This window comes from Spermophilus citellus, assembly GCF_964194105.1.
Source record: "Spermophilus citellus genome assembly, chromosome: X".
NCBI lineage: Eukaryota > Metazoa > Chordata > Mammalia > Rodentia > Sciuridae > Spermophilus > Spermophilus citellus.
The window spans coordinates 84177885-84205752 of record NC_138190.1 but is presented as its reverse complement, the minus strand read 5'-3'; the positions used below and the strand labels follow the sequence as shown (position 1 = coordinate 84205752).

The 27868-nt window shown below is 32.8% G+C and overlaps 1 protein-coding gene across 4 annotated transcripts in view; it reads left to right on the top strand.

Annotated features, from left to right (window-relative positions):
- The window catches only part of CHM (CHM Rab escort protein), a 167604-nt gene extending 140487 nt beyond the window's left edge, over positions 1-27117 (top strand). Inside the window, exons 12-14 of one of the 4 annotated variants that reach the window (XM_081276414.1) lie at positions 13475-13573; positions 19296-19456; positions 23779-27117. In XM_081276414.1, coding sequence (XP_081132540.1) covers positions 13475-13573; positions 19296-19456; positions 23779-23970 — 452 coding nt within the window. In that variant the 3' untranslated portion in view covers positions 23971-27117. Of the gene's footprint in view, positions 1-13474; positions 13574-19295; positions 19457-23778 lie in introns of those variants that run through there. The other 3 variants (XM_081276413.1, XM_081276412.1, XR_014019919.1) reach the window with 3 other exon arrangements.
- Positions 27118-27868: the final 751 nt, after the last annotated feature.

The window sequence follows — 27868 nt, the reverse complement described above, 5'->3', positions numbered from 1 at the left end:
GTTGAACTGTGAATGATCATCTATTTCCTCATGGTTATTAAAAATCAAAAAATAAAATAGTATTTGGGGAAGAATATATTCTAAATGTTGTACAAGTTTTATGTTTTTAGATTATTAACTAAATGGGTTTTGTTGTGGTTTATTTTCTGTGAATAATTACTTAAGATTAGTAGACAAAATATATTTAGACTTTGGTCCCATTGTACAAGTGATAGGGATATAATCAGTTTGTTTAGCTAAGTGGAACCAAGCATGTTCACTTGTCCTAAAAATTGAGGCTGTAATGATGAAATCATGAGCTAAGCTCATCATTCTTCCTGTTGGAAGAATCACTTGACAAATGTTGGCAACCACTGTAAATAATGCAAGTATACCTGAATAAATCAAACATAATCAGTATATATACCAGTGAGACTGTGTGACTTGTCCCATTCCATATAAGTAATAAAATGAAATTTACAGAAAGTAAATAATGTGAGCTTTAGTCATTTAAAGTTCAGTTATTTAAAAAAGAAATGTATTTTAAAGATTATTCATGGCCATATTAGCTTGTTTGTGTAAGATGTACTTTTTACAAAGGTATTTAAAGAACAGATTGGAATCCTTGTGTAAAAATTTGTGTCTTTTTGTACATTTTTTGGTAATCTTAATGTTATAATTTTTTAAATTGGCAAATAATTCCCATTTTTACTTATGGGGTACAATGTGATGTTCTGACCTAAGTATACATTGTAGAAAGATTCAATCAAGTGAATTTAATTAGCATTTCCATCAACTTATCATTTTTTTGTAGTAAGAACATTAAAAATCTATTCTTTTAGGAATATATGTTATCATTAACTGTGGCCACCCTGTAGGGCTATTAAAATGTATTCCTTGAACTGGGGCTGTAGCTCAGTGGCAGAGCACTTGCCCAGCAGGTGTTGGGTGCTGAGTTCGATCCTTAGCACTGCCTAAAAATAAACAAATAAAATAAAAGCATACTGTCCATCTACAACTACAAAATATTATTTAAAAAAGTATCTCCTCTGTCTTAGATGTTTTACTTTTTGATCAATAAATCCTTTTTCTTGATCTGTCTACCTTCCCAGCTTTACCTTCTACCTTCCTAGCCTTACCTTCTGCCTCTAGTAATGGATTTTCTACTGTTCCTATAAGATTATTATTTTTTTAATTTTTAAAATGTTGTATACCTTTATTTTATTTACTTATTTATATGTGGTGCTGAGGATCAAACTCAGTGCCTCACACATGCTAGGCCAGTGCTCTACCACTGAACTACAACCGTAGCCCAGGTTAAATGTTTTATATACCACATATAATCAGATTATTCAGTATTTGTTTTTTTGTACCTGGACCATTTCATTTAGCCTATTATGTTCAAATTCCATCCATTCTGTTTTGAATGACGAGATGTCCTTCTTTTTAAGGCTATTTTTATATTTGTGTGTGTGTGTGTGTGTGTGTGTGTGTGTACACCATATTTTCACCTAAACCACCTATCTTTGTTGTTTTTGTAGTGTTGGGAAATGATCCCAGGACCTCAAGCATCCTAAGTAATTGTACTCTCTCAATGAGCTATGCCCCAAACTCAACCATATTTTCTTTATCCATTCATCCATTGATAGACACAGTGCTTTCATGTTTTGGCTATTGTGAATAGTGCCACATTAACAGGGTTATAGATGTCCCTTCCAATGGAGTTATTTCAATTCTTTTGGATTCATATCCAGAAGTTGGATTGCTGGATCATACTGGATTTCATTCATGTCTGATTTAACATAGTTCATTTTTTTAACCATACCAATCTATAGGTAAAGATGTATTTTCCTTTTAAAATGTTACTGATTTTAAAGTTATTTTCCCACTTAAATAAATATGAGAAAATGAGAGCATTTAACTTTGTTATAGTTCTTCTGCTCTTAGCTAGTGAGAGTTTTACATGTTATTCTTTCTGAGCACATACTAAGAACTCAGATATTGACTAATTCTGACACTCAGTTTGTCTTTGTCTCTGTTCATTACCTGTTTCTCAAATTAGCACATTGTTAAATCAGCATCTTTTTTGTCTTCTCATTGAAAACAGGGTAGAAATTTAAGACAGTTTACTGTATAATTCAGGGTTCACCTGTACTGTGGTACTTATTATTCACTGTGTCACATTTAATAGAGTATAATACACAAAATTTATTTCATAGTCTTTGTGAAAGAGGATCTTATATGTTAGGCGTCATGCAATAAGATGCAATGTGTAATTCTCTTGGAGTTTCCTACCTTTCAACAATTGTAATTTTTTCTTTTTAAAATCACACTTTATATACTTTTAGTGGGGTACCAAGGATTGAACCCAGGGGTGCTTAACCACTGAGTCACATCCCCAGCACTTTTTGTGTTTTATTTTGAGATACCGTCTCGATAATTTGCTTAGGCCCTCAATAAGTTGCTGAAGCTAGCTTTGAATTTGCAATCCTCCTGTCCCAGCCTTTGAGTCACTGGGACTTTGTAGACTTTTTATTCTTTATCCCATGCTGTGCAAATGCTGCCACATAGTCTTAAGTGTATGACCAATAATATACTTAAGACATTAAAGTACCTTGATTGTTTATAGTCACTTTGACTGTTTAGTCTCTAACAACTTTTCACTGATGTTGCATTGCTTTAAATTTAGCTTGATTTGGAATTTGTAAAACTCTTAGGAAATCCTACTCTCATATCATAGGGAATTGTGTATATGAAAAGAACTTGCAAGGCAAATAAATAGTTCAGTTAACAGAGGAGATATGTATTAATATGCTATTTTATAGTGGTAAACAGGCCTGTTTAAAATTCCAGCTTTTACTTACTACTTGACTGATCTTATGCAGGTTACTTAATCCTTCAGCATCCTCCTCAGCATCCCTATGTATATAATAAGGATTATGATAGTATTTACCTCAGGATTGTTATCAGGATCAAATTAATATCAACAGGTCATGGCACTTACAAGTACTTATTAAATGTTAGTTTTTACTTTAAAACTAAATGCAGACTAGGAATTGGAAGAGTCATAGGAGTATGTTGTAGCAAATGAATGGAAGCCCCTAGAGACATATTAGTGGGCTGAGCCAAAGATTGCCCTTCATTATTTTTTTAAAAAATCATTCTAAAAGCAGACATCCAGCTCGTGTACCAGATGTCTGCAGCAGAAATTAATATCCAGAATATATAAGGAATTAAAAACCCACTAACAAAAAACAATTCAATTTCAAAATGGGCAATTGATATGAGTAGGTACTTCTCAAAAGAAGAAATTCAGATATTGGGTTGCTTTTGTTTTTGTTTGTAATGCTAGAGATTAAACCCAGAGCCTCAGGAATGCTATGCTAACACTTTACCACTGAGCTACCCTCTTAGTTCCCAAAAAATTTATGAAAATTTTTCAACATAATTAGCCATCAAGGAAATGCAAATCAAAGCCACAGTAACATACCATCTCATCCCAGTTTGAATGGCTTTTATCAAAAAGACAAGAAGTACCAAATGCTCTTGTGCATGTGGAAAAAAGGGGACTCTTATTCACCATTGGAACTGTATATTGTACAGTCATTATGGAGAACAATATGGAGGTTCTTCAAAAAACAAATGGTAGATCTATATGATTCAACTATCCTATTTCTAGATATATAAGGAAATGAAATTAGTAAATCAAAGATATAACTTATACAACTTCATTTATTGCTGTACTGTTCACAGTCTCTAAAACATGAAATCAACCTAGACATCCATTAGTGGATGAGTGGGTAAAGACAATATACTACACATACATAAGGAAATATTTTCAGCCATAAAATAATAATATCCTGTAATTTGCAGAAAATGGATGGAACTTGAAGACATTATGTTAAGTGTGATAAGTCAGACACAGAAAGACACTGCATAAGTGTCATAAGTGGAAGCTAAAAAAAAGTTGATCTGAATCTGTAATAGTGATTGCTAGAGGTTGGGAAGGGTTGAAGGAGAGGAGAAATAGGGGGAGTTTGGATAGTGTGTATCAAAATACAGGTATTAAAAGTATTTTGTTCTAGTGTTCTATTACACTGTGGGATGACTGTAGTCCACAAAAGCCTATTATATATTTTATAAATGACTAGAAGACAGGAGCTCAAAAACTCCAAACACAAGCCCGGCATAATGGTGTACACCTATAAGCTCAGGCACTTGGGAGGCTGAGATAGAAGGATCACAAGTTTGAGGACAGCCTGGGCAATTTAATGAGACCTGGTGTCAAAATAAAATAGAAAGGTTCAGGGATTTACCTAAGTGATACAATGCACCTGGGTTTAATTCCAAATACTACAAAAAGGAAAGAAAGGAAAAAAAGAACTCTAACATAAAGTAAACATAAAGAAATTGAAACCCTAATCTGGACATCACATATGTTACATGTATTAAAATATCACACTACACTCCATAATATGTTAATCAAATATTTAATAATATGTAAATGCTAAATATCCCAATTTGATCATTACGCATTGTATGCATGTATCAGATTATCACATTTAACCCATAAATATTTACAATTTGAATTATTTTTAAAAAATAATTCTCCAGCAGAGATACCTCCAAAGGAAACTAGTGTTACCTTTTATTGAAAATAAAAATGCCTTGGTTAACTTGTTAAATCAATTTTCATTACACTGGAAATGAAGTAAGGAATGGTTAGAAGACTATTTAGAATTTCTTATTTGGGGGCTGGGGTTGTGGCTCAGTGGTAGAGTGCTCACCTATCATGTGTGAGGCCCTGGGCTCCTCAGCACCACATGAAAATAAATAATTTTTTAACATGTCTTATTTGGTATAAACACTGTTCAATAGCACATCAGATATTTAGCACACTCTAATGTGCTGTAATCCCACTTATTCATTTTATTTTCTTTTATTTTTTGTGCTTTAGAAGTCTTGTTAAGGAAATTGTTTCCTGTGCTGACATGATGGAGTGTTGGGCCTACATTTTCTTCTAACAGTTGCAGGGTTTCTAGTCTAATTCGTAGGCCTTTGATCCACTTTGAGTTGACTTCTATGCAGGGTAAGATAGAGTGGTTAAATTCCATTCTGCTATATATGGCTTTCCAGTCTTCCCGGCACCATTTGCTAAAAAGGCTATCTATCATTTCTCCAAAATGTTTTTGGCATTTTGACTAGAATAAGATAACTGTATTTATCTGATTTTTGTCTCTTTGTCTTCTATTCCATTGGTCTTCATGCCTGTTACTGTGATAATACTATGTTGTTCTTTTACTATAGCTCTGTAGTATAAGTTGGAGTCCAATATTATTATGGCTCCTGTTTCACTTTTCTGGCTAAGGATTTCTTTGGCTATTTGGGGTCTCCTATTTTTTTTTTCTAAATGAACTTTATATATGCTTTATCTAGTTCTGAGAAGAATGTTATTGGCATTTTGATGGGAATTGCATTGAATCTACACAGTGCTTTTTGGTAGAATATCCATTTTGACAATATTAATTATGCCTATCCAAGAACATGGGGGGGGGGTTCTGTCTTCTAAGGTCGTCTTCAATTTTATTGTTTAGTGTTCTATGGGTGGTTTACCTCTTTTGTTAGATTGGTTCCCAAGTATTTTTGAGGCTATTGTGAAAAATGAGCTAGTTTTCCTAATTTCGTTTTCAGCAGATTCACCTTTGTAGTATAGGAACACAATTGATTTATGGGTGTTGATTTTGTATCCTGCTACTTTGCTGAATTTATTTATGAGCTCTAAAAGTCTTCTGGTGGAAATTTTGGGGTCTTCTAAATGGAGGATCGTGTCATCAGCAAACAGATAATTTTAGCTCTTCTTTTCGTATTTGTACCCCTTTAATTTCCTTATCTTGCCTGATGCTCTGTCTAGTTCCAAGTACTGTGGTGAATAGGAGTGATGAAAATGGGCATCTTTGTCTTTTTCCTGTTTTTAGAGAAAATGCTTTTAGTTTTTTTCCCCCATTCAGGATAATATTGGCCTTGGGTTTGTCATATATAGCCTTTACAATGTTGAGGTAAATTCCTTCTATCTCTATTTTTTTTTATTGTTTTAATCATGAATGGGTGCTGGACTTTGTCAAATGCTTTTTCTGCATCTATTGAGATAAGCATGTTATTCTTATACTTATGTCTATTTTTTTTTGAACCAGTGGAACCAGTGGTCCTTAATCACTGAGCCACATCCCCAGCCATTTTTTAATATTTTATTTAAAGACAGGGTCTTGCTGAGTTGATTAGGGCCTCACTAAGTTGCTGAGGCCGGCTTTAAATGTGATCCTACTGCCTTAGCCTCTGGAGCCACTGAGATTACAGGCTTGTACCACTGTACCAAGCACATTTATTGATTTCCATATGCTGAACCAACCTTTCATCCTTTGTATGAAACCCACTCTACCACGGCATACTATCTTTTAATGTATTTAGGTATGTAATTTGCAGATATTTTATTAAGAATTTTTGCATCTGTGTTCATCAGGGATATTGGTCTGAACTTTTCTTGATGCATTTTTGTCTTATTTTGCTGCCAGTGCACTACTGGCTTTATAGAATGAGTTTGGCAGAGTTCCTTCCTTTTCTGTTTCATGGATTAATTTGAGGAGGATTGGTATTTTTCTTTAAAGGTCTGGTAGAACTCAAATGAGAATACATGCAGTCCTGAGCTTTTTTTGTTGGAAGACTATTGATAGCTGCTTCACTATCATTATGTCATTATGTGATAGTGATTTGTTTAAGTTTTCTGTATCTTAGTTCAATTTGGGGAGGTCATATGTCTCTAGGAATTTCTCCTTTTTTTGGGGGGGGATGTCAGGGATTTAACCCAGGGGCACTTTACCACTGAGCCATATCCCTAGACCATTTTTTAATATTTTTCTTAGAGACAGGGTCTCATTGAGTTACTTAGGGCCTCACTAAGTTGCTGAGGCTGGCTCTGAACTTGCAATTCTCCTGCCTCAGCCTCCCAAGCTGTTGGGATTACAGGCGTGTGCCACCATGCCTGGTAAATACTTCCATATCTTGAAGATTTTATAGCTTATTGTATTATTAATTTTATTTTATTTATTTTTTTTAATTTTTTATTTTATTTTATTTTATTGTTGGTCATTCAAAACATTACAAAGTTCTTAATATATCATATTTCACAATTTGATTCAAGTGGGTTATGAACTCCCATTTTTACCCCGTATACCGATTGCTGTATCACATCAGTTATACTTCCATTGATTTACATATTGCCATTCTAGTGACTGATGTATTCTGCTGTTTATCCTATTCTCTACTATCCCCCTTCCCCTCCCCTCCCCTCCCCTTTTCTCTCTCTACCCCCTCTACTGTAAATCATTTCTTCACTTGTATTATTTTTCTCTTACCCCTCCTTTCCTCTTATATGTAATTGTGTATGACCCTGAGGCTCACCTTCCAATTCCATGCGATTTCCCTTCTCTCTCCCTTTCCCTCCCACCTCTCATCCCTGTTTAATGTTAATCTTCTTCTCAAGCTCTTCGTCCCTACCCTGTCCTTGGTTACTCCCCTTATATCAAAGAAGTCATTTGGCATTTGTTTTTTAAGGATTGGCTAGCTTCGCTTAGCATAATCTGCTCTAATGCCATCCATTTCCCTCCAAATTCTATGATTTTGTCATTTCTTAATGCAGAGTAATACTCCATTGTGTATAAATGCCACATTTTTTTATCCATTCATCTATTGAAGGGCATCTAGGTTGGTTCCACAATCTTGCTATTGTGAATTGTGCTGCTATGAACCAATGTAGCAGTGTCCCTGTAGCATGCTCTTATTAGGTCTTTAGGGAATAGACCGAGAAGGGGAATAGCTGGGTCAAATGGTGGTTCCATTCCCAGCTTTCATATTATATATTAAAATATATAATTATATCATAAATAACTTCCTCTCATATCAGATTGAAATTGATTAAAACAGCTGTTACTTACTGATTAGTATGTACTTAAATATTCCAAAGTGTCTAGAATATGAAGTATAAAGTACATGAACTTGAATGTCAAGTACAAGGGCTACAGAGGTCTTTTGTTTATGCACAAATGATTTTAAAGGAAAACAACCCTTAGGCAAACTAACCAAAAGAAAGAAGGGAAAAGAACTCAAATTAACAAACTTTGAGATGAAAAAGACACTACTGCAATCCAGAGAATCATCAGAAACTATTGCCTAAGGGTTGTTTTCCTTTAAAATCATTTGCGCATAAACAAAAGATCTCTGTAGCCCTTGTACTTGACATTCAAGTTCATGTACTTTATACTTCATATTCTAGACACTTTGGAATATTTAAGTACATACTAATCAGTAAGTAACAGCTGTTTTAATTTCAATCTGATATGAGAGGAAGTTATTTATGATATGATTATATATTTTAATATATAATATGAATATTATGTATATAAAATAATATAGAATCCTTTTTGGAACTGATATACATACTCTTTTCTGCTTTTACTACTATAAAATCGAGTTTAGATAATGATTTAAAGCAATTTACTGTGCCTTTTTTTTTTATAAGTTGTCTTAATTTTTCCTCATGATCTTAAGTTGGTATTCTAGAGATTTTTTTCCTTAAATTCTGCTGTTAAATTACGGAGTTAAACTGTACTTTTTTCCATGGTTGGGTTAGAAAAACAAATTGTGTGTCATATACCATTTAGTTCCTCAGTTGGTACCTTAAGGAAAATGGGCTTTCTAACCTTTTTTATCTTATTGACTCTATTATATTCTTACTTGTACTTTATGACATGACTTATATTTCACCTTTATGCATATATAAAAGATAACTTATGAGCCATACAAATATCTATAAATTATGTTTTCTAGTTAGATTGTACAACAAAACACAATTGTTAACTACCTTTACATCAAGATTCTTTCAAAGCATTTGGAACAATTTTGCCTATTGTGTAGAGTGAATGACTGCTGTTTGTGATTACCTCAGAAGCTTGAAGAATGGAATTCTTTTCTTTCTCAGTGATCATTTACTTAGGTTTTATAGCCATTTGTTAACACCATTAGTTTTTGGTTTAAAATCTGTCATCACTGAAAAAATCATGGTTATAATAAGAAGTTGGCTTCATAAAATTTTAGACTATTAGAGGCCTTTTGATAACTAATTTTGTACCTTCTGTTTAGTCATGAAGACACTGAGGTCAGAGAGAGAAACTCACTTAACCAAGTGTTTCTGGAGAGCAGAAGTAAAACCAGACCCACATATTCATCCTATACTATGTAGCTTTGCTACTGTACATTAGGCTTGTTACTTTTAAATATGCTCATATAATTGGATTAAACAAAAGGGAATGTAGGAAAGGGAGGGGATGTGAATAGAAAAGATAGTAGAATGAAGAGGATATAACTTTCCTATGTTCATATTTGAATGCATGACCAGTGAAATTCCACATCATGTCCAACTGCAAGAACAGGATCCTATTTAGAATAAGTTATGCTCCATGTATGTATAATATGTCAAAATATACTCTACTGTCATGTATACCTAAAAAGAACAAATTTTTTAAAATATGCACATTTTTCTAATTCTGAGTAGACATCTCATTTATCATATGTTTCAAAACAATAACCTGTGGTATAGATCAGTATTCCAAACCAGGTTTTGGAGATCTGAAAATATGTTATTATTTCTAGTTTTGTGTCAAGTGATTTCTGACTTCTCCCTTTTAGATCCTCTTTTTTTTCTTATGATGCTGATTGTAACTGACATTCCATTCATCAAAGTTTTTCAAGGATTACTCTTACATTTAGGAAATAAGCTTATTTTGAACTAATGTTTCTTAAATGCCTGTACAAAATCTAAGTGTATTACCAGTATAGGAATTTTGATATAGAATATATTGTGTTATATTTCTTTGGCCCAGTAAGCCTTTAAGTGCTTTCTAAACGAAGTAAAAGGAGCATGGTTTATAAAAGGTAGAGTTAAGATTTAATTTTTGTGTCAGTTATAAGATCGCATGACACCTGTGGGAAATGTTTCCTCTTCTGCTGCATATGCCACAGTCTTAGTAATAATTGTCAGTTGGTGTTAATGAAATATAACACTTTTAGGAATGTGTTTGCCCATCTGATCTAATTTGTGCTTGTTATTTGCCTTTGAGCAAATTAAGTCTGTGGAGATGACACAGGATGCAAAGAAGTATTTCACATAGAGAGTTAATGTTATTCCAAACATGACAATATATTCTCCAGGTTTAGTTTTGTATTTACCATGGGCCCAAGGTGTTCAGACTTTTTGCTCATGTACCCCTTGAATACTTTTAAGTTCACATATACAATTTTTCTTCAGAAGGCTCAAATAACTGCAGAGTATAATTGCAGAGTATAAATTTATAAATAAATTCTAACATTATAGATATTTATTTGTAGTAGTAAAACTATAATGTTCTTTTAAATGTATTCATGGAATCTGAGTAGCAAGGTTATTTGATACCCACAATAATCAATTTAAAAAAAAATAAAAGGAGTTTTAGAAACTATTTGTAGTAAGTTTTTTAAATATTAAAAATTTTGGATCATATAATTATTATTTGCAAAAATAATCAATGTCATATTACATTTTTATAAATATTCAACACCAAAAGTAAAATTTGTTGATGTATTATTTCTTAATGAAGTGGAAAGAGGTGAAGTTCAACATCTGGAAAATGATTCCCTTGTAGTTATTATACCTTGCCAAAAGTCCTTGTGTATTCCTGTACACATGCCAGTTTGAAGACTGCTGACTTAAATGACTGGCTCTGCCTTCTGTAGGCCATTATGACAATCACAAATGTCTTTTAGTGTCCAAGGACAGGCACTCTGCAGACTGACCACCTGGGCTTGAATTCCAGCTCTTAGTCCCAGCTCGTTCTTTTATTAATTTCATGACTTTGGGAAATCTCCTGCACTCCGTTGTGCATCTGTTTTCTCACCTATAGAACTATGATAAATGCTGTTGCACAAGTGAAATGAAATCCCACTTATAACATGCTTAAATAGTGTAGAATAGTTACACATGTCTGTTAGCGATATGGTCAATTCTTCAAATTCTTTTGAGCATTTTACAGGTATATCTTATTTATCTATGAACATTTCTCAGGCATATTTGATTTGAGATTGATCTCTTGGTAATTTCCTTGTGTCTATCCTGGTAGATAATATTCTACATTTCTTGTAAGAAAGTAGTCAGATTTTCCTCACGCATGTGTATGTATAGATGATTTATGTTGCATGCACGTCTGTTCAAGCATGTGAGTATGTAATGCTTTTCCATAACAAGGATCCAAATTATCATTAGCACCAAACACTTACTGAACACCCACTATAAATAAAAGTTCTATTTGGCAGAACAAGAAAATTGGTCCTTACAGCTTGCTGCTGAAAAGGATTTACAAAGATTAATAGTCCAATTTTCAAAATAATCTTAAAGATAACACAGTCCACAATCTGTGATTTGAAAATAACGAAAATGGGTTCAGAGCAACCTGTAAAAGGATCAAAGTACAGACATTAAAATTCAGGTTATGAATGTCTTTGTCTTTTTAATAATTGCTATGAAATTAATTAAGTACAAGTTGTTAATCTGACTTGAATACTAGAAATTTTTGTAAGCATTACTTGAACCGAACTGTTACATTGTTGGGAAACAAGAATATACTTAACATTATTTTACTTCTTTAAAATTCATATCTTGTTTAATGGAGCCAATAATTTAGCCACTAAGTTACTTTTCAAAATATACTATCTTGTTTGCATTCATCTGCATCTGCTTTTTCCCTAGTTAATATTGATTAAATACAGAAGAACTGGAAAATTGAGAACTTTGACATGAGCATTGTGAGACTGTGTGATGAGAGGTACAGAATAGTCATTCTCACATATATTATCAGGAATTTCTGACCTTTGTAATTGCATACCCTGTTAATTTCATGATTATCTATGAAATTTAAACCCCCTACTCACCAACATGAAACAGGATTCAAAAAATTTAATTAATAAGAATATTGTTGTGAAGTTTATTTTACTTTTGAAATAATATACATCTTAAAATAGTCCAGAACTTGGGTGGGGGTTGTGGTTCAGTGGCAGAGCACTTGCCTAGGATGTGTGAGGCAATGGGTTTGATTTTCAGAACCATGTATCAATAAATAAAATAAAGGTCCATTGACAACTAAAAATTATTTTAAAACATCCCAGAATCTATGTGAATCATTGTTAAATTCATGTAAAAATAATCCTTAATTAAGGTAAATGTTTTATTAAACCATAAATAATTCAGCAACTATCCATGAATATCACATTGCTTGATGAGCTGGGTGGAAGGGGGACTACAAAATTCAATTTTAGCTCATATAGTTATTAAAAATCCCTCTGTTTATTATTAGATATTATAGATAAGTTAAATATGAAATGAATTTTGATAATAAGACTCCTATTCTGATATTGGCTTCCATGATAAAATTTGAACCATCTTTACCAGGAATAAAAATTTCTTATACTCTTGGAGAAAAGGTGGGTATACCTTTCTATTGGTGGAATAGGAATTTCTTAGCATTCTGTCTTCTAGAATATATTCTTTCTGCCATTATTTTATCCTACCCCAAGCAAGCCCTTTCCAAAAGAGATCTCATTTAGAGATCTCTTTAATCAGTCCTTTCTTTCAGTGTATAGAAATCTTATCCAACTTTGTGCATATACCTTTAGATGTTCTAACTGAATTTAGCTACAGTTGTTTGTTTCTATGAAGAGTCTTTTTTTGTATGATATTCTCTAACCTGATCATTCTTCAAGGTCCAGGTTCCATGAATTTATAAATGCAAAAGAAAAGTGATTTGTGATTCCTAAAAATATGTGTGCTGTTTTCATCTATGTCTTTTCATATGTGTATGAAAGTATATGTGTGTATGTGTGTGTATGATGCAAAGTAAGCCAATAATGTTCTCCCTAAAATTTTTTGAAAACACTATAATAAATATATGATTTGTTTTTAATTATCAGTAAACTCTGTATAAATGGATTATTTTGTCTTAAGGATAGAAAGTGTGTTTTCTTAGATAAATTAATATTTTATTTTTGGTCTTTTTGTTCCAATTATTTTGTTTCTTTATCCATCGTTTTTATGAATTTTATAAGGATAATTTAGGCACTTTTCTGTGAATGTTATTTCCTAAACTTTTTTACTGTTTACAAAATTAACCTCAACTTCTACTTCTCCTTATATCTTAGTGTGATTTTTCAATCTATTACTTAATACATATTTTATTAATATATGTAGCATAATATCATGCATTTTATGTCTCCTTATCACTAGATTATCAACTTATTGCAGGTAGGAACCTTAACTTTTATTCAGCTCCCTGTTGTCCATGATACCAGCATGTGGCCTTGAATATGAATGCAATGGAGTATGATAAACAGTAAGTCAAAATATTATTTTTCTTTACAGATTTGGTTCATTTGACTTGTACATCTTCTAAAACAGCAAGAGAAGATTTAGAAGCAGTTGTGGAGAAATTGTTTACTCCATATACAGAAACAGGGATAGGTAAGAAAAATAAACCATGATTTATGATAGAAAGATAAAGTAACTATAATACTCCTCTTAGATATCTCATGAAGCCTTTTTTTTAATAAATATTTTTTAGTTGTAATTGACACAATACCTTTATCTTATTTATTTATTTTATGTGATGCTGAGGGTTGAACCCAGGGCCTCGTACTCTACTGCTCCGCCACAACCCCAGCTCATCTCATGAAGGCTTTTACAACCTGAACTGAAATATGATGTATTCAGCAACAACTCTCACATGTTTTACTAAGAGATTTGAATACATTGTCTTCTTAAACATGGGGAAATAGTTAATGGAAAAATGTTAATGGAAAAATGTACATTACAAACATACACAAAAATATATATAATTAAATGCCAATGTATACTTTACATGCATACATTCTCACATGCATAAAAAAGACTATCAGGAAATTTCTCAAGTAATTTTGGTAGAATTATGGGCAAATTTTTTATAATTTTCTTTTTATTAGTTTTTTTTTAAAGAGCACATATTCCTTTATCAGGAAAAGTAACCTTCTTTGATGTTGATTCAACTGACAGAAGATTCATATATTAATTGTCAAACATAGACCTCCATCCTAATTAATAATTTTCTTTTACTGCATAGCATGCTACTGATGTGATGAATATTTAGTCCTCAAATGTGTACATACTTCTTTTTTCGAAATTTTTTAAAATTTTTTGAGTTATAGTTGGACACAATATCTTTATTTTTATGTGGTGCTGGGGATCGAACCCAGGGACTCTCACGTGCTAGGCGAGCGCTTTACTGCTGAGCCACAACCCCAGCCCACATACTTCTTATTTATTGTGAAAAAAATGCTTTTTCACCATGATTTTAAAACTTTTTTCTCCCCATAATAGAGTAACTGTTGTAGTGTGAATGGAGGAAATGTTGCATATTTTGTGTGTAAGTGATCAAAAAGTACCCTGATGGATGTTCTTCATTTATATGAAAGAAAGGCTATTTTCATTATAGTGTTTGTATTCCCACCTGAGTCTTGCTCACTTTCTTCAATTAATTCATATATCATTTTCTTTGAATGTTACATTTGTACACACAACCATCTTTTACTCCTATATGTTCTTTTTTGTTTTAGCTTATCTCCTGTGTATGTTGCTTTTCTTAATGCAGACATGGAATCTTAACTTTTATTCAGCTCCCTGTTTATTCAGCAAGGAATGTTTATATTTACATAAGAAAGCAAACTGTTCCATTTTCAGGAACTTGTATTAATATAATTAAATTCTTTGTGTGCTTCTTGAATAATGTCCTCCAATCTAAAAACTTTAGAATTTAATTTATTTCTTATTTTCTTCATCTGAAAATATCATATAAATATTTGGTTCATTGTTAAAAGTTTGATTTTAGAGTTATGATACATGGTAATATTCCTAAACATAATATGGAGTTAAAATTTATCTTTTGATTCTAACTACATCTGCCCCTTACTTACAAAAACCCTTTCTTTGTCATTTCTAAAATTTTTCATGTTTCTGTTGTACTTTCATTCAATGATAGTGTCAAATATCAGTAGATTTGAATCTTGTATCATTTCTCTTCTTAAATACATTTAATTTTTTGTTTAAAAAATCAAGCTGGGGAACATTATTTGTTCTTTACATAGCATCCTCTGGCCATTTTAGATTTTTGAACATTAATCTTAATGGTTAAAGTGATCCCATTTTGAAATGATGTATTGTTTAGAAGCTGAGTGAAATTCTTTAGTAAGAACTATGTGCTCAGAGAGGTCCTCAGGTGCACCGAGGCACTGAAAAGCTAGTTTTCACTGACACATAGGCCTTTTTATCATCAGGATGAGGTAGTGGTCATATTTTAATTAAAATGTCAGAACAAATACTGTTGGAGTTATTGAAAATGAATCACCAGATAAAGTGAGCACTGGGCCATGGCAGGTCAAAGAGGCAAAGTCACCTGCAGAAGAGAACTCAATTCATTTTCCTGCCTAAATGAGGAAGAATGAACTTTATGAGCAATATGAACTTTTAATGCATTAAAGCACATTCTTCCCTATAGCAAAATCCCATATTTTCACAGATTGATAGCTTTTATTATGTTTTGATTATTTGACAATCATGTGAAACCTTATGCTTTAGAGTATTGTAAATATTTTATGTTAAAATATAGACAAAAGGAATAACATTATTTGGCCTTATTTCGTTTTATTTTTCTCTGAGTTCTACATTCTGTATGGTGCTGTGCATTGTAATCCTTTGTGAAAGTCAATTTGGACACCTTGCAGGGAAGATCATTTCTTGGAAAAGATAATATTCTCTTTTCAAATACAGTACTTCTTTGGCAATGTTTCTGAAAAATTCCAGTAGAGTTCTGTAGGTATTCCCTCTCTTTCTTGCCTTTTCACTTTATACCTGTCAGCCAAAGCCCTTGAGATAAACTCTGGCTCAATACTTTCAAGAGCCCTATTTGCTAACCTTCTGTAACAACATCAGGAATCTTGAAACCCTTCTCTGCTTTTTATTTTCTTTATCCATATTTTTATTGGTTAATTATATTTGTACGAAATAATGGGGTATGCTGTTGCATAGTTCTGCATACACTCACCCTTCTCTAATTCTTAGTCCCAAAAAGTATACCAAATGTTTTTTGCTTAATTAACCTGATTCTGCAGGTGAGAAAATGGGATGATTGTTCACCATTAATTGTACATTAATTCTTCCAGACTATAGAATATCATTCAAAGCACTGAAAGAGACTTAGAAAGTGAACAGTATATACTTACCAGTCTCACTGGTAAAACTATTCTGAGAGTTTTCTTCTTTTTCCAGGAAAATTGATATTTTCAATACACATTAAAGCAAGACTTTCATTCAGTAGTGTATTTTTAAATGTCTAAAATGTAGTGTCATCACTGCACCATCTTCTTTCTCTTTTCCCTCCACTGTACATGGCTTGTGGAGTTACCACATTCCATTTCATTGATTTTTATCTCAAAGAGCAGCACGTTCTGTGAATTCCCCTTATAGGTGTAATTTGAAGTTGGTGACTGATAAGGGGATTTAAGTACTTGTTGGTTTGTGAAAACAAATGTCTTAATTGCATTTTTATATGTGTTCCATTCAGACTCAATCAAGGGCTATTCTGCCAGTGGATGAAAACAACTTACCTAAAATGGTTGACTTACTCCTTACACATGGTGTGCAACTGTACATCGTTTCTTGTTTTTATTCAATTTACCAAAGTTATTTTTATTCTTGCTTTTATTCAAGATTCACTTGATTTTAATTTGTTTAAGATCTATTCTAACTTTCCGATTACTTCTTTAGTCTTTACACTATCTAAATGAATGAAGTGCGCTATTGGAGAAAAACATTTCTGCTACTGGCAACCTATGAAGCATTTCCCAACCAAAGCTCAGCTGCTTTAATATTTTCTGACAATTGTATACTTCACAACTGCATGTTATTTTTTCCAGCTATCTCTCTGCCTTTTAGCTGACTTCAAAGAAAGATGAAGAAATTATATGTATCTTCGAAGGTTTTAAGGTCAAAGCTTGATAGCTCCCTTATTTCTAGAGCATTTTTCTTCAGCCTGTGTCAACTTTTCCCTCTCTACATGGTTTATTTTCAAAGCCTTAACCTGTGAGATTTCTTTTCCATAATCTATTGGATTATTCATTTCCCCCAAATAATATTCAATAAATACCCTGACCTGAGCTGGAATTTTCATGAAATACAACATATTCTCTCCTAGCATATGCTTAGAAATGGGCTCGGCAATATAAGAGTTTCCATTCCTTAGCCCATTTCTCTGCAATGCTCCCCAAGTCTGGTTTCATGAATCCTAAGCAGTATTTGTAAGTTTCTTCTCATCCGATTTAATGAAACTAAACTCACCAATTTATAAAAAGCTCTGTTTTTAGCTCTAAAATACCAGTCCTATATGTTTTTTTTGGTTTTGTCAAAAAATAGGTTTTGACATCTAATGTGTGCCTACATAAAGTTAGACTAATAGATGTTTGCATTTCAGTGATACCTAAAATGAGTACTTCTTCTACTCGGTTTATTTATCTTGTCACACTCATAATTGTGGATTATTTAGGATGAACTAGAAAAATAAAAATAACATATTTAATGTTCTTACAGAGCAGATATATTAAATTAAATATAATCAAATCCTACTTATCTTGAATTCGGGAATAGGGCATTCTTGTTAATTGAATACTGCAGTTAGCTCAAAGTTTCTCTACATTGATTAACAATTTAACATTGACAGTAATTATACTTTTAGCACTTTCTTTATGATTCTTAAAGTGCCTCATAGACTTGAGTAATCTTTATAAACATCCATTATTATCATTGTACAGAATTTGAATTTTTATTCAGACGCGGGTTAGAGAAAACTCTATAGTCAGTAGATATATTAACAACAATACATTTTCTCCAACCCTGGAAAATTTAATTATAACATTTTTAAAGAATAAAGGCAGAGAAATGATCATCAAGATAGTAACAAATGAGCTTTAGAAATTGAGGTTAACCAGGTTGGGCTTTTAATAAGCACATTGTACTTTAATTATACTTGAAAACGGGGTCAAAATCAATCCAACTCATTTATTGTCTGTTGTGTGCTAGGCTCTGTGTTAGGGAAAATTAAAAAGGAGGAGGGTAAGGACTAATTCTAGCTCATCTGTGTATACCCAGCTCCTATGTCAATGCCTAATATGCAAAATAAACACTCTGTATTAACAATGAGAGGCTGTGTGCTTAAAATACTATTCCATTTCATGACCTCATTTTTGTTACTTTTTTGTTGTTAATTTTATGTTCCAATATGGCAAAGTATTAGAATGTGAGTTCTATCAAAATTTTAATCCTGTGCATACCATTGTTAATAATAGATTTATTGTGATATGTGCCATATTATTTACCTATTTAAAGAGTAAAATTCAAGTTTAAAAAATATATTTATAGGAGCTGTAGTAGAGCACTTGCCTCAAGCTTGATAGCAGTAGAGCACTTGCCTAGCTCTTGCAGGGCCCTGGGTTCGATCCTCAGCACCACATAAAAATAAATAAAGGTATTGTGTCCAACTACAATTAAAAAATAAATTTTTTAAAAAAATTTACAGAATTGTCCAAACATCAACATTCAATTTTAGAATGTCTGTTACCCACCTCCCCCAAGAAACTCCTTACCTATCAGCATTTGCTCTCCATTTACCTCCGCATCCTTCAGCCCTAAATAACCTCTGATTCCTATTTCTGTGGATTTATTTATTCTGGAGATACTATTAAGTTACTATATAATTTAATTTATAGTTAGATTATATACTTTATATAAGTTAGATTGTCTATTGAAAACACAAGTCCATTTTTATTATCTTTTAACTTCATAGGGACACTTTAAGGATGAATATGAGCATAAACACTAATGCTAATGAGAAGATATAAGTCCAAAGGAGCATGGCACTATATCAAATTAACTTACTAATCAAAATAATTTTTAAAAATGTAACTTGTCTTAGGTTGAAAAGCCATCATTGCTTGAAATATGCATTTATATAAGAGTTTATACATTTACTAATTGTTTATATACAAAAGTCTGATTTAATACCATGTCTAGTCATGGCCTTCTTGGTAACTGGCTGCATAGTGTAGTAATCAACAGGTGCAATGTGTTTTATAATATAAATAAAATTCATTTTTACATTTAGAAAATGAAGAAGTTGAAAAGCCAAGAATTCTGTGGGCTCTCTATTTCAATATGAGAGATTCTTCCGACATCAACAGGAACTGTTATAATGATTTACCATCCAATGTTTATGTCTGCTCTGGACCAGATGGTGGTTTAGGAAATGATAATGCAGTCAAACAGGTAAGGATGTTGGTATTTCTCAGTTTTGTATTAAGTGAGTTCCCCGACCCCAAGAAAAGAGACTTGAAATTTAATACCATCAAATTTGGTACCATCATTTAATATCATCTCTGCATTTGAGCCTTTGGAGCATTTGGAGAATGGGATAGACAGCAGAATACATCAGTCACTAGAAAGGCAATTTGTAAATCAATGGAAATGTAACTGATGTGACACAGCAATCTGTATACGGGGTAAAAATGGGAGTTCATAACCCACTTGAATCAATCTGTGAAATATGGTATAATAAGAACTATGTAATGTTTTGAACAACCAACAATAAAATAATTAAAAATAAATAAATAAATAAATAATGACAAAATAAAGGTATAAAAATACAAAAAAAATTTATTTTTTTATAATGAGGGTGGGAGGAATGGAGGAACTTTGGGAGGAATGGAGGAACTCTGGCATTGTTCTCCATTTGTGCACTATGAACTGAAATGTATTCTTCTGTCATGTATAACAAATTAGAACAAATAAGTAAATAAATAAAAATTTAAAAAAAGAAAAAAAAAGAAAATTCATTTGCCTAAACCAATACACTTGTCTGCCTTTGACAGGAAAGAAAAAATAAACAAATATTTTTTCAGGCACAAGTCTAAACTTTTCTCAGAAAGATTTGGCACATCTTTCTATTAATAAATGGATAATTTAACATTGTTTTGAGACCAGATATGGCAGGGATCTAATTTCATTCCCACCAGTAGCAGGAATATTTAGTAGCCAGGTGGCCTCATTGAGCATGTAGTCTAATTTTTAGTCATAGCAGCAAGGCTATGAAAAATGACCACAATTCAGACATTTATAGTTTTTTGCAAAAAAATATTTGTGCCTCACCTTTAGAGTCTAATGGTGATGTTGGAAAATCATATTTAGCCAGTAATGTCAAACAAAAATCAGGAAGTCACAACTCTCTTCTTTGTATTTTAATACTATAATAGGAATTTAAGATGGCTCAATATCTACATTTGTGGTATAACTGATCAAGTAGTTTTTACTTTGGTGGTCCAATTTATTGCAAGCAGAAATTGCCAATAAGTTTTTAACCAGGTTACTTAGGTTGTTTTTACCCTTGAATAAACTTTAATTTTGGAGGGTAGTGATAACTAATGATAGAACTCAGGATATTCTACCACCAATTATATCTCTGTAGTCTTTTTCATCTTTTAATACAGGGTCTCCCTAAGTTGCCCCGGCTAGATTCAAACCTGTGATCCTCCTGCCTCAGCCTCCCAAGTTGCTGGGATCCCAGGCATATGTTATTGTACCCAGCTATAAGCTTTAATTTTTTAAGCCAAAATATCAGAAATTTTAAGTAAGAGCTTATAATACAAGTGCTAATGTGATCTAAATTACTACATGCTATAAGGTTATAGTTAAGGGATAGTTTTATTGTGAGATAATTTGCTTTCCAAGAAGATAATATTCAGGGGGTAAATATTATCAAATTAGAGAACACTATAATGCCAGTTTGGGTACTAATCATTATATGCTATTAAATGTAAGTAGTTTTACATTTGTTACATAGCATTTGCACTCAAATATCCGTTTGGGGAAAAATATAATAATGCCTACTTTAAAGAGCATCGATAATATTTATAAACAGTTTATTCAGATAAACTACATTCTGATTCCAGTACATCTCCCATGAGCCTATCTCAGTCACTAATTGTGATTTCTATTTTCTAAATGAAGAATGTTATTTCTAAAAGTTCTCAGAACATCACCTAAGTTTTGCTCATTTAAAAACATAATTCCCTGTGCTGTGGCTGGGGCTCAGCAGTAAGTGCTCGTCTCTCGTGTGAGGCCCTGGGTTTGATCCTCAGCACCACATAAATAAAATAAAAGGTATTGTGTCCATCTACAACTAAAAAAATATATATTTTAAAAAATTAAAAAAATAACCCCCTACAGATTTTTTTCCGTTTTTCCCTTTTTCTTTCTAACAAAATGCTTCATTTTAGCAGTTGAAAAGTTTGTAAAGTTTCAATATGTAGACCTGACTCCCTTGTCTTCCTATTTACCAGCTTATGACTTAAAAATACACTGATATTATAAAATGAACTGTATTTAAAATCCACAAGTTAAAAGTATGTATAGGATGGCTGTGCATGAAATTCAGTGGTAGAGTACTAACTTGTGAGGCCCTGGGTTCAATCGGTAGTACTACCAAAAGAGGGCAGGTATATGAGTAATGATAACCTTACAGAGAGGGATTTAATATATGTGTAGCAATTCTCCATCACTATCAAAGACAACAGAATTGAAATAGTCGGGGTGAAAAGAGTAGCATCTGCACCAGCCCAGGATATAAACATCGTGGTATGTTTGAGGAAGTACTGGTAAAGGTATAAGTAAAGCCAAACATCTGAGAGGTAGAGGTTGGAAGAAATGGGAGATTAAGACCAGAAAGTAGGCCTGAAGAGTTTATATGCCATACTAAGGATCTTATAACTTACCATTAGTAATGGGGAGTCATTGAAGAGAAAACATAGAAAAACAGAATTTTATCTCCCATAGACCCTTCTGAGAGTGTCATAGAGGTGGAATACATGGGAAAACTCTAGAGGCAAGGAGACCAGCTCGGTTCAGAAACTGTTGGAATTGTACTTGCTGTGCAAGATGGTGCATGCCTAAACTATGTCATTGGGGATAGAGCAAATAGAATCAAGAAATAGAAAATGAAATTGCCCAGATTTGGCAGTTGTTTGCATGTAGGGAGTAAAGGGAATAGAAAATATCTACAGACAGACAAGAGAGGGATATGAGATAAAAAGACCATTTTAGGAGAACTGAAATGTGAAGGAGGAATCTGATCTAGGTCTTCCTTCTGCAGAAGGGGCTAAATGTCTCCAGCAGAGGCATAGGGTGAGTTCCTAGGGTGGAGAACAAAGCAGACATCTCTAAAATTTAATTTCAGTATGTCTACAGTAAACAATACAGTATTACTAATTAAAAATTACCATACTAGACATTAGATACTCGATCTCACTCATTTTGTAACTGAAAATTTGTATCCTGTGACCAAAATTTCCCCATTTCCCCTACCCTCAGTCCCTGAAAATAGCCCTTTTACGCTGTGTCTATGAATGTGATTTTCTTCAATTTCATTTGTGAGACCATGCAGTATTTCAGGGACCTAACTTATATCACTTAGCATAATATTTCTATAGATTTATCCATGTTGTCTCAAGTGACAGGATAGTTTATTTGAAATTTGATAAGAGAGCAGATGTTTAGTGATCCATATACTATGGTAGCTACATTCATTAATTTGATTATGAAATTCATGCAGTGTATATCATTATATTGAATACCTTGAATACATACAAGTATGTCAAGTAAATATATCTAGTAAATAGCCTATCCAGAAACATAGCCTTGAAGTATATCCAAGAGGGAAAGATAATTTTCCTGTCTTTGTCCCTTCTTTCAGGTCCACTTCAAAACTCAAAAGCTTTTGTTTATTATCCTTCTACGCATCCCTTAAAAAATCATCCGATGCAGGAGTCCAGATGTTAATTAGGTTTTGCAGCCCATAAGTCTCTATTGTATTTTCTCAACTCTGCCATTATTAGTGCAAAAGCAGCCATAGACAATAGGTAAATGAATGAATGTGACTGAGTTCCAATAAAACTTTACATATGAAACCAAGCAGCAGTCTGGATTTGATTTGTGGGCAATAGTTTGTCAGCTCTTGGTCTAACCATTCACCTTGTGTGTACATCAAGAAGAAAAATGAAATCCAGAAAAACCTTAAAAGTTTTTTTTTTAATCAGCATATGTCTTAAGACCTTTAATGACTCTCTTTTACCAATACAATAGAGTGCAAGCTCCTGAGCATGAGAGGGATCCTGATCTGATAGTGAGGCAGTGGATTGTATTTCCATTGGTATATACTAATGAATGTTTTTATATTCTCAACAGTCTGAATGCCTAATAATGAACTTGGTCAAATGATTCCATCTTTGGAGGGTAGACCTGAATTGATATATAGAAATAGAGAAGGGCTGGGGGTATACCTTGGTGATAGAGTGTATGCCTACCATGCATGAAGCTCTGGGTTCAATCCCCAGCAATGCAAAAAAAGAAAAAGAAAAGCCATAGAATTGTGAAAAAGCCACTTTTTAGAAGATCATGCATATATATACTGGTCAAGTATTATAACTACATGAAAGAAAATTTTAAGAGTACCACTTAATTTTTTTAGATAGTTCCTGAAATGCACATATATTTTAAACTGATGTCTAATCTAAATTATTTTGTTCATTCTTGGCCAGGCTGAAACAATTTTTCAGAGTATATGCCCCAATGAAGACTTCTGTCCACCCCCACCAAATCCTGAAGATATTGTCCTTGATGGAGACAGTTCACAACCAGAATCTTCAGAATCCAGTGCCATTCTAGAAGCCAACTCAGTGACTCCCGCAGAAAGTACAACCCTGGGAAACCCAGAGGAGACCTCTGAATAAAGGCTATATACCAAACTCAATACTCCACTTTGGAAATTCCCATGGGCTCCACAATCTTCTTGATGTAAAAAAAAAACTTTTAGAAGTCAGCAGCCAGTTGACATGCAGAATTATAAGAAGCAACAGGTCAAAGAAATCCATAAGGGAATTTTCCTTAAAAGAGGACATTCCAGTAACACAAAGCACTTATAAAGCACATTGACTTACATGCCTATTTTAAATACAAAAACCTATGAAATTAACCAGATAAAAATTATAAATGAACTGATTCCTGGGAATATAACTATGGATTTAAAAGTAATCCTATGCATTGTCAATAATTTTGTGGTGTTAGGACAACTTCTTTTTGCCACTTTGGATCTTTTTTAAAAGCTACACCTTTAGAATCAGCTCACATATCTCCTTTGATTATTTATTAAAATTACAGATATGAACATATGACAAAACATAAAAGCATATGTAAATTCAGTGGAGAAAAACTGAAGCATCAAGATCCAGGCCAAAGTATGTGTTTGGAATAAAAGTTTGTTTTCTGTGTTGACAGCAATATAAAATGCCAATATTAAGATATTTAGGCACTTTTACAGACAAACCTTAAGTCCATTACTCAGTAATGTTTTAAAATATTAGTAATAATATTTATATGTGAATCTTCTACACACTGGAAAAAGCTCAATCATGAAGTATTGAAAGAATAAAAGAAAAGGTTTAGATAGGATCCCTGATATTTGGAAATTCTATGGCATCAAGTAACTGGAACACTATCCTAATTGTCTACAGACCTAATTTAGTCAGAGCTGTGCTACTGATAGTAGGCAAATTGTTTTATCTTCTGAAACTGTTTCTCAATATGTAAAGAAGAAACAATAATCTGCCTATTGTGTGACAGTGATTATGAAGATGAAAGCAATGCCATCCTTAGACTGTTTTATTCTGGAAAATTTTGTTTCAGAATTTTCTCATTGACTTGGGACTGAATATCAAAAAACCTGTGCAGAAAATAATTGCTTGTCATAAAAATAGATCATGTTTTTGTATTAAGCTTTTTAAATGAATATTTGTGTCTGAAATTAGTATTTAGTACTCTTTATAGACCAGTAAACATAGTAACACATGGATTTCTAATTTTGAAATATAAGTAAGGCAAACACTCTGTAAATTCTTCATATTCCTTTTCTGATAGGTAGGCCTGAAACCATAAAGGTCTCTGAATAGAGTGTAACATTTGGTAAACCCTAATACACACTCCAAATAAATATGAGAGTGTATACATAGGCAGCAAATCTACATACAGCAACAGTGCCTGCATTTAAATTTTCCTAATGCCAAGCTCTGATGGTTTACTACTTTTGAGCAATAGTTTTAACTTAGAACTGCTTGTAAATAAATAAACAGACTTGAAGCCTCTTGTCACATAGTTTGGCTTTTATTGCCTCTCAGGGAGCTATGGCTCCAGTGGAAAGCACATAGTTCTTACACACTTCAGCTGCAAATGGTCCCTGACCTCCTCTTGTTCTGGAAAAGGTCTTGAAGCTAGTTGTGACAGTAATAGATTCGTGGGAAATGGAAAGAACCAAGGAATGTAGCTCTTGCTTCACCTTTCCAACCCCCACATATAGAGCTGAATCCAGAGGAAAGGAAAACTTTCTAGCCTCTCAGGCTGTTCCTGTCCCCTTCTCTCATTGTACAGCACCTCCCCTGTCTTACTTGCCCTCTCTTTCTCTCTTTTCCCCTTTTATAATGTCGCACACAAATCAGGGACAGTAGAATCACATTATAACAATATATAAGGATTCAGATCTTTTTTGAACTCAAATCATGTTTTTGAAGCCTAATTAGGACAATGCACTGAATGCTTAGTACATACCCATAAGTATACCAGGAATTGGTCCTGCCCTTCAATACCAGCAATATAAAAGCTTCTACTATATGAGAGTATTAAATATGAATATAATTGCAGTAAGTTGTACCAATCAAGATATTACACTTTTTTTGTAATCTTAGAGTTAAGGCTCTCCTGAATGCAGATGCACATTTATGTAAACAGACAATCAGGTAGGCCTAATAAAACTAAAAAAAAAAAAATATTAGATAGCCTTAATGCAGCTGTCTATATATAGAACAAGAAGCTAATTTGTACTCTCATGGCCCAGCCCACATTGTACCATATTTCATCTGTTCAACAATATCAGAGTCTCTCTTCCATGCCATTTACTAAATAACATAGAAATGTTTAAAAGCTCCTGAGTATGATTTGTGATGAATACAATACTACACAACTGCTAAAAACCTTATTACAGAATTCTAGCTATTTCTGGTTGCCTCAGAATGTAATAGATATTATTTAAGAGCTTTCTCTTCAGTTATCTTAATACTTAAAGTACTTGTTTCTGTAGATGTTAAATCGAAGTAAAAAATTTTGATTTTGTTGCAAAACTTTAAACAAGAAGGCATAAGAATAAAATTTATGTACATAATTAGAAAAAAATTCAGTAGCTAATTAAAAAATTTGAAAAATTTTATTAAAGACTTGAATATTTAAATATTTACTTGTGCATGCTTATTAACCAAAAATGATATATTCAGTTTAATGATTCATAAGAGCATTAATAACTAATGCTTCTGTATTTTATTTCTAGTTGGTGTGCCTGCCCAAGAAAACATAATTATAATGAAGGTCAGTTTATATATTTTTCTATAGTGAAATGGCCAGTTAATGGGTAACTTCTAGAATAGTGGTAGTTTCTCAGATTGGCAGTCATTTGTCCAAAATAATAGCCTTGATTATTTAATTTTATTATTGATGATAATAATTTATTCTGTCAAGGCCAAACTTTCCTGGATTGGCTGCCCTTGGTCTAAACTCCTGAAAAATTCCAAAACAATTTTTAGAATTGATAAATAGAAGTGATCATTAAAACTTAAATTGTAATTCTGCAAATCAGTTGTTTACTGCTACCAGTATTGAATAATTTGTCTTATTCTCAGTAAATTTTGTCAAATTCCAAAAAGCATGAATCTATATATATGGTCATTTATAATTTGTATACTGTAACAATTTTCAGAGGAAATAAAGACTTCAATGCCTTTCAGGTGTGATGTCCAATTTTTTATATGATTTTTTTATATATACCAATAAAGGTTGTCTTTTTATAATTAGCCAATTATTTAAATATTAACTGTCAGATGTATTTTTGGTTTTGTTTCCAGGCATCTGCCAACATTGTTGTTTTAATCAGCTTTTTTGCTGTCATAACCAAAAGACCTGACCAGAACCATTAGAGAAGGAAAAGTTTCTTTGGGGGCTGACAGTTTCAGAGGTCTTAGAAAATAGATAGTGAGCTCCATTTCTCATGGCCTGAGGTGAGGCAGAACATCATGGCAGAAGTGCATGGCAGAGGAAAGTAGCTCAGGATATGGCACTAGGAAACAGAGAGTCTCCACTTGCCAAGGACAAAATATATACCCCACAGGCATTCCCCAAACGACCCATCTCTTCCAGTCACATCCTACCTGTCTACAGTCACCACCCAGTTAATCCCTATTAGGGGAGTAGTACACTGATTAGGTTAGGAGTCTCATAATCCAATCTTTTCACCTCTAAACTTTCTTGCATTATCTCACACACAAGCTTTGGGGGATACCTCATATCTAAGCCATAACAAGTTTGTGATAAAGGCTATCAGATGATACACGGATTTGATTCACTAAATCAACTGTTCTAGCTGTTAACATTAATTCTTTATAAGGCAAAGGTGGATGAAACTTGAATCTGTTTGAAATCAGTGCTGTAAAGGTTTTGAGATGTTTCCTATGACTTTAGAGTACGTAGATTGTTTACAAACTTTTCATATCTCTGAGGAAGAGAATCTGAAATGTTTTTTTCATATTTATTTGA